Source organism: Vidua macroura, chromosome 11 (genome assembly GCF_024509145.1).
Source record: "Vidua macroura isolate BioBank_ID:100142 chromosome 11, ASM2450914v1, whole genome shotgun sequence".
In the NCBI taxonomy this organism is placed as follows: Eukaryota; Metazoa; Chordata; class Aves; order Passeriformes; family Viduidae; genus Vidua; species Vidua macroura.
The window spans coordinates 15,961,252-15,974,937 of NC_071581.1; the positions used below are offsets into that span (position 1 = coordinate 15,961,252).

The following is a 13,686-nucleotide window of genomic DNA, read 5'->3' on the forward strand; positions in this document are numbered from 1 at the left end:
CCTCAAACCAGTTCCAGATTTGCTACGAGACTTCTGTATTTTCCCACTAGACTGACTGGCCTCTCAGACCAGCTAAGTGAATTAATATAAATATTTAATCACCCCTGCTAATGCAACACTTTAAAATCCCCATACTATTTTCAAATCTACGCTTAATCTTGTGTACTCAATTTTGATTTTAAACAAGACGTAAACATGAAGCACAGCTATCAAGTCTCCATCAGCTTTAAAAATTCTAAGACATGTAATTGCTATTATTTTTAGAGAGTTTTTGCTTTTACTCTACTGTCTTTTCTAGTATCCTCCACTCCTGCTGTAAAAACAATACAGCTCATCTTGTTCTTCAGCTTGCTCAGACTAGGGACATAAATTAGCATGGTGTCTTGACACTCGTGATGTCGTGGGCAGCCACAGTCTCCAGAGGGCACCAGATACCCAGGAATACCAACATATGGCTTCATGCGCACTCCCTGCAGGGATCCCGCCTCTCCTTTCCTTTACCACCCGTCAGCTTTTCAAGTCGGAGCAAATCCGTATGGACAAACAGCTGAAGTACACGAGATGATGTAAGTACTTAACACCAGACAGCAGGCAAGCAGAACAGAGCAGGTCGTTGGCCTACAGCAACTGCAGAAGTGTTTTACAATTATCTTAAGTATCTGCAGAGAGAAGAGAAGACTTTCCAGGTGGCCAAAAGTGTCTGAACAAAAAAAGGACGGACATAGCTAAACAACACATAAAAACGTGGTAAATGGGCAAGGAGATAACAATAAAATATGTAAGATGGAGGGAAAAAATGGCAAAAGTCCATCTGCAAAGCTAATGCAACTTTGGTGCCGAGCAGAGGTTTGCAACCTTGATAAAAGCACAGGCAGCTCTGAGCAGAGGTGGAGCCCTCACAAGGACCTTCACATCCACTGTCAATATCAGTTGGTAACAACGCTGCTAAGTCACCGGAAAGCAAGCCAACAGGCCAAAATGTGCCAGTGTCCTCTATGATTCTATAGTGGAGTAGTAGGAAGGCACCACTTCTGACTTGTAAAGCAGAAAATCCTGTGTCTGCCAAGGAACAGGACACTGGCATACATGAAGACTTTGGCATGCAGCTCACATTGTCAGGAAGTTTGCCAGCCTAGGAATGCAGGTATACAGGGAGACCAAGGAAATACCTGCAGCAAGACTCAGGTTAAAGACACTCACAGTGAGGGGTGTACCTGCCTGAAAGGAATGGATGGACTCTTACAGCCGTCCGGTAAAGAATCTCAGACCCCGTTACTGCTCCCTGTCCCTCTGTCACCTCTCACCCCGTTTCCTGTCGCACGGCTCTCAGAGGTTACACGGCGGGGCACGGCTGCCGCCGAGCGGCGAGAAGCGGCACTGCACCGGGGCTGGGGCCGGCGCCTCCATCCCCGCCTGCCACTGCACCCCGACACTGCCACCTCCGTGTCACCTCCATCCCCGCCTGCCACTGCACCCCGACACTGCCACCTCCGTGTCACCTCCATCCCCGCCTGCCACTGCACCCCGACACTGCCACCTCCGTGTCACCTCCATCCCCGCCTGCCACTGCACCCCGACACTGCCACCTCCGTGTCACCTCCACCCCCGCCTGCCACTGCACCCCGACACTGCCACCTCCGTGTCACCTCCATCCCCGCCTGCCACTGCACCCCGACACTGCCACCTCCGTGTCACCTCCATCCCCGCCTGCCACTGCACCCCGACACTGCCACCTCCGTGTCACCTCCATCCCCACCTGCCACTGCACCCTGACACTGCCACCTCCATGCCTGCCTGCCACTGCACCCCGAACACTACCACCTCCATGTCACCTCCATCCCCGCCTGCCACTGCACCCCGACACTGCCACCTCCGTGTCACCTCCATCCCTGCCTACTACTGCACCCTGACACTGCCACCTCCATCCCTGCCTACCACTGCCACCTCCGTGTCACCTCCATGCCTGCCTGCCACTGCACCCCGACATTGCCATCTCTGTGCCACCTCCATCCCTGCCCACCACTTCCACTGTCCCCTGCCCACCAGTGCAGGGACCTGACCCTGCCACCCCCATGTCACCTCTCTAGCCCTGCCTGCCCCTTCCACTGTCCCAGCACATGCTGCATCCTGACACTGCCACTTCCACTGTCCCTGCCTGCTGCTGCATCCTGACTCAGATTCCCTGGTCTCCAACACTCAGCACGCAGATCAGCATTTACTCCTGCCTATTCCAAAGTATCGACTATAGTCCGTTCCTTTCCCTCAAAGTCAGTGCATCTGAAAATGTCTGGTTTTAAACCAAACTCTTTTCACTTGGGAAATGTCACAATATACTAAATATCACAATAACAGAAATATATAGGAGCCATCTCACTTGATGCTTTGGACAGCTCAAAAATCTCAGGAAAATGATGAGATTTCCTCTGAAGAAGTGTGGATTTACAAATTTCAAAATTCTTCAACTGCGGGGTGGGGACACAGGATGTACCCTAAACTTGAGAGGAAAATGTATGGTGCTTTCCTATTAAATAAGCTCTCTGTAAAGACTCCATCTCTGCTGCAGCGAGCTTTGCACTGGCTGTCCATGCCACATCTCAATCACTCTGTCTTGAACAATTTGCTACTTCTTTTGCTTCATTTTTTTCTTTACCGTAATTCTCCTTTTTCATAAAGTGAGTCTCACAGGCAAGTTTTACATTTATTGGAGGACATGTGCCATTTGCTACAACTAAGACCATTATAGCAGAACACCAGGAATAAAAACTGCAGAGTTTCTCTCAACTTTTTATTTCTGGCTTTTGTCTCCAGCTCCCTTCCTACCAGTTACTGCTACCTTACACCAACAGCTCGGTTCCACAACGACTGAATCTAAAAAGGAAAACAAAGCAGCAGGTTAAAAGATGCAGTAAATCAAGATTGGATAAAAAAGCAAAAGAGAAAATATTCCACAATAAGGAGAATGACCAAAAAAATATCTAAGAAGGTCTGAAACACAATTCCCACTAATATCTCAAGCCAGCCCTTACACACAGGCTCACTCAGCAGGCTCTACCAAGAGACACCGTGACACCGAACAGCTCAGCGCACTGTCACAATCCAATTAGCCAGGTAAGGAGCAGTGACATCCAAACAACAGACCTAAGCTTGCTCTGACAGCTCATGGACAGCTCATCTAAAAAGCTAGAACAAGCAGAAATATGAAGTGCTGTGTGTTTCATACAACTGACACGTCATTCTAATGAAAGGAACCAAAAGGTTGCTTGAGAGAAAGCAATTTAGTGCCAGCTGTCCTGCTGACTACAGCACAGGAGAGTCTCAGCCCAGATATGCTCACTTTCTTCCCAATATCCAATCTAACCATGCCCTGTGTCAGTGGGAATCCATTCCCCCTCATCCTGTCACTCCATGCCCTTGTCCTAAGTCCCTCTCCACCTCTCTTGAAGCCCCTTTAGGTACTTGAAGGGAATTGTAGAAGCATTAAAAACAATTTGCTGTCATTGTCAATGCAGAAAGTACAAACCCAGTGACAGGGATGGTTAGTGCCAGTGCCTATTTTTTTTAGTGGTGGTATTTATAATAAAGCTACTATCAAAGAAGCATTTGCCTGCCTCTCAGCCACATTAAAATTAAGGAACCTTGAACTGCATCAAGTTTCATGTACCAAATTATACAAAAACATTTATCTTTGCCAAACAAGGCATAGTCTCAATAAAAACTGCTGGGACACTAATGCAATTGAAAAGTACATTTAATGCTGTAATATGCACTTAACTTGAGAAAAAAAATTAGAACTCCAATGGACACAATGAAGCCAAATGCTGTCAGTAAATTTTTGACATTCATAAAATGAAAAGTATCAGCAGCTACATTAGTGCAAACAACCCTATCACCTGGCATCATATTCAGGCCTTGAATTCAAGTCAATATACATACAGATCCCACTCAAAAACTGACATGGCTTTGTCAGTTCTTTCTCTACATGACTTGTAGATTATGAACTTATCAAAAATTACATGGGAGTGGAAATAAAGCCTAATGTTAAAACATGGGAGACTTATGTTTCTCCTGCATTCCATGAGAATCTTTGAAAGCTGAATAGAGGAATAAACAAAAACCTCAACTAAGAATCCACAGTTATGCACTGTATATGCCACTTAAAGCAAGAGAAAGATTGGAAAAAACCCGAACATATCCAACAGGGTTTATAGACAACAGACTTTTTTCTCCCCTGCTTGCAGTCCGCACATGTCTGTGTAAGTATTTTAGGGCATGAGCAGATGCAGATTAACTGCAGGAGTGCTTGGCCATTCTCCTTCCCACCATGAAACAGCCATATCTTTTCCCTGAAAAGTCTCCCAGCTAAGCACAGCCAAAGATTAGGCAGTTTAACAGGTAGGCAGCCTTTCCATTTCCTCCAGCAGAGCTACCCTGGTAAGAGATGAACGTGGCGTGAGCGTAACTTACTCTAAAGCAGACAGACATACATCCAAACAGGCCAGCTGTGCCTTTCACATGCAAAACACCAAAGAGTTACTACCAACAGGAGAAACTAAAACATTGGGTAAGTTTCTTTCACTAAGTAATTTTCTCACAGTAAAAGCTTAAGGCTTTCATTTGGCTACTGCAATCATTTCCATATTCACTGGTTATGACTGCTACACCCATCTCCAGCTGTTTTCTCATTTCCTCTTTGCCGCTTACAACACTGGTACTGAAAACAAACAAGAAGAGTAAAATGGACAAACATTTACTGCAGATTTGAAAACAAAAAGGTAGTCTCATTAACCCACTATTAAGCAATTATTCTGAGAAATATTTCAGCATCTTGGAGGGCATAATGAAAAGCAAGAAACCTAGAAGTAAAAAAGCGAACTTTATACCACAGGTTAATAAATGTTTTTGCTTTTCCTCTGCATGAAAAGGGGCCTGTCAAGATTATGCCCCAAGAAATACATAAGCCAGCTATGGGAATGAGAGCTGCAACTGGAAAATGCAGAGCTGTAGAAGGATGGTTTCCTTGAGTGCTGACCCTGTGAGGGGATCAGAGAAGACAGTCAGTGTTGGTGGAGATTACTTAACCAAGGTGTCTGTGCTGGGAGGTTGGTCTAAATAGGGCAAGAAGAGCACATTGTTCTAGGGAGTGATTCAAAGCTTTTAAGTGGATCCCTACATTAAACTGACATCTAGAGGAATCCACTTTATCCTTACTGACAAGACTAGATTTTTAACCTGTGTAATAGTTTCATGGTCTCTGTAAGACAGCTAAACACAGCACTTACTGTTCCAAGAGCTGCTCTCAGCTTCTTCCTTCACACTGACAGAATAATTCACCATAATGAACTCGATCGAGAACTAATTGGCCCAGATGTCATCAAAGGTGATCTTTACCTTCGACCCCTACAAACTCCCAAGGGCACAGCCAAGCCTGTCCCTGGCTACAGGACATTCCTCGCCCATAGCCAGCTTGGTACAGTGTTAGAATCAAAATGCATCTTGTGCCATTTCTCTACTTCCCCCCTTTTCTTTTTTCCCTGCTCCTCCTGTAACCTACAGAAGAAATCTTCCTGGCTGTTACTCCTGCCCAGGGATCCCAGCAGAGATCTTCCCAATTTCATTGTGTCTCATGAAATGACACAAAGCAATGAGAAGCTTCATTCAGCACTGACCCCTATTTTTCAGTCAGCAAGCAGCACATACCTGTGATCTCCTGTAATTACTCAGAAAAAAAGCTGACCTTTTACTTTGGATCAGAAACTCAGGGAGTTCATGCAAGACATGGAAACAGAGTATATACCCAGGGCCCCCAGCCAGGCAGAAGGAAACTCAATTCCACATCTTTCCTCAGCTGTTTGCTGAACAAGCTCCCTCTTAATCCTTGCACCTGACAGTGGCAGAAAGCCCCAGATCATGGCTCTTCCAGAACTAATACTGTTAATTCTGCTGTAATAAGCTGCAGCCTACAATGGAGAGAAAAGCAGATACAATAATGTCAACTGCTTGAAACTTGCACTGTGGAACAAAAGATAAACATCATTGCAGTTACTGACAACAAATCCCACACATATTCAAGTCACTTGGGATATCCAGTAACCTGACAAGGAAAGCCTTGATGAAGAAAGCAGACTGATGAAAGCATTCCAGCTTCATTTCTGGAATAGTTTATTTCCTTGCTTTTATTTTAGATTTGGAGAATTAAAGGTCTAATGAGAAGGTAATAGGGACAAAATTAGTTAATGTTCTTAAAATTTGTTCCATTCTTCCTTAATTTCTCCTTTAGTTCCTATCTGCCATTCTTCCAAATTTCAGTTTTATTTTTTCACTATTTCTTTCAATAACTTGTTCAATTTCTTTCAATAACTGCTAGTGCATCTCACTAGATGACACTAGGTCTTCATTCATTCAGAGAATTCTCTACTGAAAGGTGGGAAATGCACATGAAATATACTCTTACCAATATTTTTTTTTAAGTTTCCTTTTGTAATTTAGTAAGGAAGCCATCATGTTTTGCTAACCTGATAGTCCATTTCAGAAGGACAAACACGCAATCTAATCAGGAGTAGAATATAGGAAGACTTACACTTTAAAAGAAGCAATCACAAAGGAATTTCTTTTTATCTGATGTTGGATCATAAAACTAATTAGTCCCTCCCTTTTACAGGTCTTCATAATGTAAAAGTGATGAAGCTCATGAAAGACCACCAGAATATGTGAAGGCATTAAATTGAAAATCAAAAATGATTGCACATTAAACAGCCTGTAAAATCCAATGCCACAGAAAGTGAAGCCTTATACTGTAGGTAGATACTGGAAAAGATTCTTAGTTTTATCAACAAGTATTTGTGGTCATTTCTCCCATCACACATTAATTTAAGCTTTCATTTAATTTACTGGCAAACTGCTAACAGCAGAAGTTGTTATTTCTTCAAAATAAGTCTGAGCAGAACAGGATTCTTTGGCCATCTGATGTAGTGTTGCATGATACCAAAATGGCAACACCAGCCACTCCTACACCTGAAAAAAGACCTGTGTAACAAGTTTCATGGCATTCTAGAGACTTCATAATAAGTATCTGGATTTTGTTTTCCTCTAAGGCTTCACTTAGATGAACAGGTATCCAAGAATAAACTTTTGGGGAACAGCTATTTCTTTTATCTTTGCACATGTACTCATCACTAAGTAGTGATGCTCTACCAGGACAAGGGAATTCAGGCTTCAAATTGGAGGAGCAGGAAGTGCTTATCCCTGGGATGATAACTTAGGTCCTACCCCATGAACAATAGCTGCCCATGCACTATTAGTCACCTCACAAATCACACCCTGATGCACATAAGGAAAACTAAAGTGAGTGCTAGTTAACCTAATGTCAGGCTGTCAAACACAGAGGTGCAGTTTACTGCTGTTGCAGCAGGAACAGGAAATTCCAGGAGAGTTTTGAAAGCACCTGTGGCAAAAGGGTGGTGGACAAGACAAACTCCCAGAGCCTAAATTAAGACATCCTTGCTTTTGAATCACAGAAAAGTTAGTGTGAATTAGTAAATGTTGGAGCAGACATAAACAGAATCAAACCCAGGTGACTCCTTTAAAGTGACTCTCATGCTGATATTTTAAGCAGCTTCATTGTTCTACAAACACCCCTAATTCATATGGACTTGTATTCCAAATATTCTCATACACCAAGCCCTAAAGTGCTACAATCAACCTTCAAAGCAGATGAAGCAAAAAAACCCCAAAATCCCACAAGGCAATCAACCTTGGAAGAAAAAAAACCCTTTTTCCCAGAAAGCAGTAAGGTCCCATTTCCAAACATACCCACTCTGCAAAGAAACCATCCCTGCCTTTAAACTGCCCACTCACTCCTTTCATCAGCCCAACTATTCCTCATGTTAGCACAAGCACTCAAGACTGCAGCTACTGGTCAGAAAACCAATCCAGGCCACAACTCACCCAGCCAAGGATACTTATTTCAATCCAGACTAGGCCCCTGGTGTGCCCCAACACTAAGGGCAGCCAAAAGAGAAGTGGGGCAAAAAGGTTTCTACTAGCACAATGTTAAGCTTTATGTTCAGGAAACTACTGCCTCAGCATGGAACACATACCACACTTCAAACCCCCTCAATTTACATTTATGTTCTTGGCGCTTCTGCACTTCTGCCTGGACTGATTTGTTCTCTTCATGCTGGCTATTCTTCATGCAGCTCCTGAGGTCAGAACTCACTCTGGAACAGAACAGATGAACTAGTGAAACTACATAAAAGTGAAAGGTAAGGGGGGTTGGGGGGAAGAGGGAGGGGGGAAATAAAAGCATTGGTCAATATTTAATGCTTGTTTAACAAAGGTGTAGTCCCACACCCCTAAGAGAGCAGCATTGATAACTGCTTGAGGACCCCTTCACTTACCAAAAGAACCATAAGCAAAACCAAAGGAATATTTTAATCAGCTTTAATACTTTCACTAGGATGAATGATCTCATTTTACAAGCTTCTCTACCTACCTGTTCTCAAACTCTTTAGCATTTAGGGTTCTGACAAAGCTGTGGATGCCTCATGTCAGATTACAAGTGCAATATGACAGTTTACACCCAGCTCTGCCTACTTCAGATGGCCTCTTTGTCCTGTGCTGTGGAATAGCACATCACACACTGAAGGAGTTTTTATTACTGAAGAGGTGTAAATGAGAGCAAATATCACTCCTTACACACTATCAATGCAGCAGTGGATATACTGCTTATATCAAATAACAAAATCAGCTCTAACACAGTTCTAACCTTGCCACCCTGAGGAAGACAAGGCTCTCTGCTCACTGAAGCAAGCTTCATTACCCTTATTAATTAAGGACTTAAAATATTCACATTTACAGAAATACAATATTTACAAGACAGCACCTTATTTCTTTCTGTAATCCTTGTCAGTCTGCAGTGTGCACACATGCTAAAAACCCTGGGAATGGTAAGGAAGTTCAGAGGAGTAATTCTCAAGAGAGGCATGTATTCTTGCTGCACTCAGTAATGAGGGCCAAGCAGTGTTGGATTTCACACCCTTTGAATTTAAGTGCTTCCCCTCCAGGTTCTTCTGCCATTTATTTAGTACAAGGCACTCAAGTCTGGGTCCTGGCTGCATTTATTACTTGGCAAGTCTATTTTTAATTGTTTACCAACTTCAAAGAGCATTACTGATAAGTAATGGTTTGTGGGAGCTGTGGATGCTCAGTGATAGTGAGCTTTTAAAAAATTTGGAAATTATCTCTTTTTTATTTAACACTCACTCTGCAAAAATCACAAATGCTACATACAGGCCCTGACCAGGAAAGAGAATGCTCAGAGGATACATGGGGTGTGCTCCACTGCTAAGGGCATATTGAGACTGCTGATGCAAGCTGCATCCTTGCCAGGTTCTGTGCTGTGCATCACTGGAAAAGATTTCCTGAACTTTACAAACTTTTCAATTAATGCAGAAAAGCCTCAAGAGAGAAGGACTTTTCCCTTCAGAAGACATTTGATACAAAATTAACACCTTCCACGTGCAATATTATCACCTTAGAAGTTTTGTCACACACACAAGAGGACAACAGAACACACTGAACTGAATGGAAACATCTGTTTATCCACTTTGAGTTTCCTGAAATTTTGAATCAAGAAATTGGTTTCTTCCATTTTTCAAACCTAATTTTCTGCTTGGCAAATGATTTATCAATAAAGAAAGATGTTTTAAATGAAGATTGTACCCAAACTCTTATGAGGAGAAAGAGAAAACAAACAAATTACTAAGTAATTGCAACTCTTTTCCTACACTGAAGACAACACAAATAGAGAACATTTCACAGGGATCTTTGCAGATTAGCACTGGTGGTGACTTAATGCAAGGCACAGCCTTTGCCCTCCCTGTTTACAAGGTATTGATTCTGATTAAAGAAATAAGTTACTGGAGTTTTTCAAGAGATGTTTTGAAGCTGCTTGGACACCACTCAAGAAGTATCAACCTACTAATGTACAATCCAGGGAGCTCCAAAAATGCAAGGCATTCTTGTTCTGATCCACTCCAAGGGAACGTCCCAAAGGGAGAGTAAATCACTTCTACTCTCCATTACTGCAGAGATGATACTGAACTTCTGTTAAATACCTGGTGTATTTTCTGGCATAAAATACCTTGCATGAATTTACATTCCATCAGATCTTTGACATATGGGCAATGTTTGATAAACTTGAAGGAAAACAGGCGTAAACTGAAAATTTAAAGTGCTTCACATGTCCATTGTTGAGCTTAGAACACATGGGACAAGACACACCAGAAAGCTGCCAGAACAATGAGGTGTCTGGATATACAAGACCTACACAGCAGAATGACACAGCTGTGAAAAGGCCATGGGGAGATCCTACTGCTACCTTCAGAGGGAAGCAAAGAGAAGATGGAGCCATACGCTTGGAAGCAGAGAGTCAAAGCACAAGTGCAACAGACCAGCTGCAACAAGAGGTCAAACATTAGAGTAGGTTGCTCAGAGATGCTGTAGAAACAAAAATATTTCCTAAATACAGCCCTAATTGACCTCATCTAGCATCAATGCTGGCCCTGCACTGAGTCACGGGTTGGACCAAGGTACCACAAGAAGTCCCTTCCAATCAAAATTATTTTACCATTCTCTGGCACTACATAAAATGAAGGATATACTTAAACTTCAAACACAAAACATTGAGACTTTTTTCCATCTATGCAGTTATAACTCTGATACTCCTAGGACTGAGATTTACTGGTCTCAACACTCACTTCCACACAAGTTGTAGAGGCCCTGGAACACTCCTGCAAGCTCTCATATACTGCTCAGTTCTTCAGCAAATTAACAGAGGTACTATAACTCTTGGCAATCTACTGGGGATCAGCACTTTCAGAGTGGCGGATATCCAAATCCACCTGGTATTGAAGAGAACAGCATTAGAAAAACACAAATATTGTGCTTCATTGTTTAGGAGACAGAGAATCACAAGTGCTACGAAGTAAAAAGATCCACATCAGAAAAGACTCCTATAGGGACTTCAGTAAGAAAAGGAGGAAGCAGTACTGACAAGAGACCTCACTATGTTTTTTATAATTTGCAGGAGAAAACCCAGCTCCACAGTGAGTAAATCTAAACTAATAAAAGAAAAAAATCTGTCTTTGAAGTACTAAGGGCTACTGTATCCTCTTTCCTCCAAGATGTTAACAAGAAATTGTACCTTGTCCGATAGGCAACAGGAAAGGTGCTAAAAGGCAGAAGAAAATTCTCCCTTGGCTGCCAGCACTGGACAGCCTGTTTCAAGAAGCAGCACATCATACTGACCAACAACTGCACTGGATCAAGCACTTCAGGAAGAGCCAGACTGGTAACACAGCAGGACAAATATTCAATGCTATCTCTCTCCTTTGAGTCTGGTGGAGATGGAGAAATCATCCCTAAGGATTTGTTTGCACAATCTACTCAAAGCAGAAGTCTCCACAAAAATTACAGATGTCATGTCAGGCAAGCGAGACATCTAAATATTTAATAGTTGGCTCCATCATACTGTCATGGAAGCTCACAAATTCCTCTTCATGTAGGTCAAAATGTTGGTGGGACAAGGAGAGGATGCAGCTGCTTTAACAGGACACACACTATAGGAGCAAAGCATAAAGTTGTCTGGGATCATATAATGCTCCAGGTAGCTCAGAGCAGGCAGGAGTCATCAGCAGTCACTCTTTGGCAGGAAGGAGAGAAGAGTATTAATAAATATGGAAGGTAGGCAAGGATCAAGTAATCAATGAGTACCTTTTGAGTATTCAGTATTGCCACAGGAAGCGATAAATCTCTCTTCAAAGATCAGAAGTGGCAGTAAGTTATATACTCAGCAGGAATGCTGGGTAACACTAACTTCTTCCATCCTCCAAAAAGAAAAGAAAAGAAGAAAGGTTTTAATAATCTGATAAGCTTTGACTGAAACTACTAGCCTTCAAAAATGTAATTTTTTTTTTCCAATCTGTAATCTGGAAACTCCTGAAATGCCTTTAAGGGGTTTTCTTGCAGTACATACTGAGAAAACAAAACTGAAGTTTAGATTGCACTTCCACTGCAAACAGTTTAGCACACAGGAGAAAGCTACTGGTTAAAATGTAATACTGTTATTTCATGGACTTAAACAATCAAAACCAGGAAGTATTTTTAATTCAGTAGCATTTCCTGCTTTTATTTTAAATCTCTGTATGTTAGAAGCAGTTTCAAGGGAAGAGCTTGCAAATTAAATACAAGAAGATAGACAAACTATACAAGAAGCTGAAGTAATTGGCCAAAAATCACTACTGGTTCTACTGCAGTGAAAGGTTCTTGCAGGAGCCAGTCCAGAGAAACCATGTCTCTTTCAACATCAAACAATGGGAGAATTCAATTGCCTGGACAACAATTTTAAACATACAGGGAAGTTTACAGCTCCATTTCAAAAGAGTAAAAAATGTTTACAAATAGCCAAATGCTGCTATTACTACTTGTGCTCTTGGCTTCCTTTGCAGAAAGCCTCTACTTACCCCAAAATATTTTGGGGCATGGTTCCATGAAGGTTCAAATCAAACTTGAGGCAGCTTTTTTTCCACATCCACATGCTATTGCCCTCGTGAAGCAAATTCTGCTGTCCAGTTCATCCCCTGGGGATGCAATTGCCAGCACACACTTGGAAGGAGATGGAGTCAAACAATCCTGATGCAAGCCAACCTGGTTTTCCAGGGAATCCTTGACTTTCACCTCCCTAAATGCTTTGGTGTTTATTCCCAAAATAGCAAGAATTGTAAATTTCCTTGTATTGCTTTTATCAATAGTTCAGAAAAAATGAAAAATTTTCCTTTATCCAACATGAGCATTAAAAAAAAAAAACAAAACCCTACAAGGACAGATTACTGTCCATTTAGTGCAGCAGTCTGTCTCCAAAAACTCTAGCAGGAAACACTGTGTAGGGAGAGCAATCAGTCATGTCTGTGGTTTACCACCCTTATCCCAACATCCAGTCAAGGATTAGGGATTGTTGCCTCTGGACTTGCAGATCCCCTTCTGAACCTACATCATCTCCACAGCCTCTTACCAAAACAGGTTTCCCATCAATTGTGGTGTATTTACCTCATTTTTCACTCCTACAAGCTATAGGCTCACCACAAAACTCCCTGCATTTACCCAAGAAGTTGGCCTTGTGTGAGCACAGGGAAGCACAGCAGCCAGACTGGGCATAGACTGAGTTCTGTGAAGAACTCAAGGGGCAGCAGCAGAGTGACATCATTCACCTTCTTATGAACAGCCAGGAGAAACCAGAATTGCCAAACTCAAGCATCACGTGCTTCTGTTGAAATTACCACGCAGAGGAGCACATAGATTATGTGCAAGTTTGCTCTGTAGCTCTGAGTTCTCAAGATTACATATCCCCTTTCCACTTTTTTAATGTAAGATGTGAAAAAAACCCCTTAGCTTCCAGAAATCTCCACCTAGAGATGCTTAGGCCACCATCAAGCTATTCACTGTAACATCCCTGAGAGCTCAGAAAGTGTCAAACACTTGTGTCAAGTCTCCACACGAGGCATTAACATAGCTTAAAATTATTGAGTTGTTTACTCCTTCTTCCACAGCTTTATGCTTCATAATTTAATTCCTGATTAAGTCAGTATTTTACTCAGTATCCAGTTTAAAACTAGGATCACTGCAGATAAT

At 42.3% G+C, this 13,686-nt stretch overlaps 1 protein-coding gene across 6 annotated transcripts in view; it reads right to left on the bottom strand.

The window, feature by feature from the left end:
• Positions 1-13,686, bottom strand: part of CTCF (CCCTC-binding factor) — a 34,889-nt gene that overhangs the window by 14,953 nt on the left and 6,250 nt on the right. For 2 of the 6 annotated variants that reach the window (XM_053987567.1, XM_053987565.1), the window contains exon 2: positions 8,122-8,216. The exons of 2 other annotated variants lie outside the window; for them this stretch is intronic. In XM_053987567.1, coding sequence (XP_053843542.1) covers positions 8,122-8,175 — 54 coding nt within the window. In that variant the 5' untranslated portion in view covers positions 8,176-8,216. Of the gene's footprint in view, positions 1-8,096; positions 8,217-11,772; positions 11,886-13,686 lie in introns of those variants that run through there. 2 more of the 6 variants (XM_053987566.1, XM_053987568.1) reach the window with 2 other exon arrangements.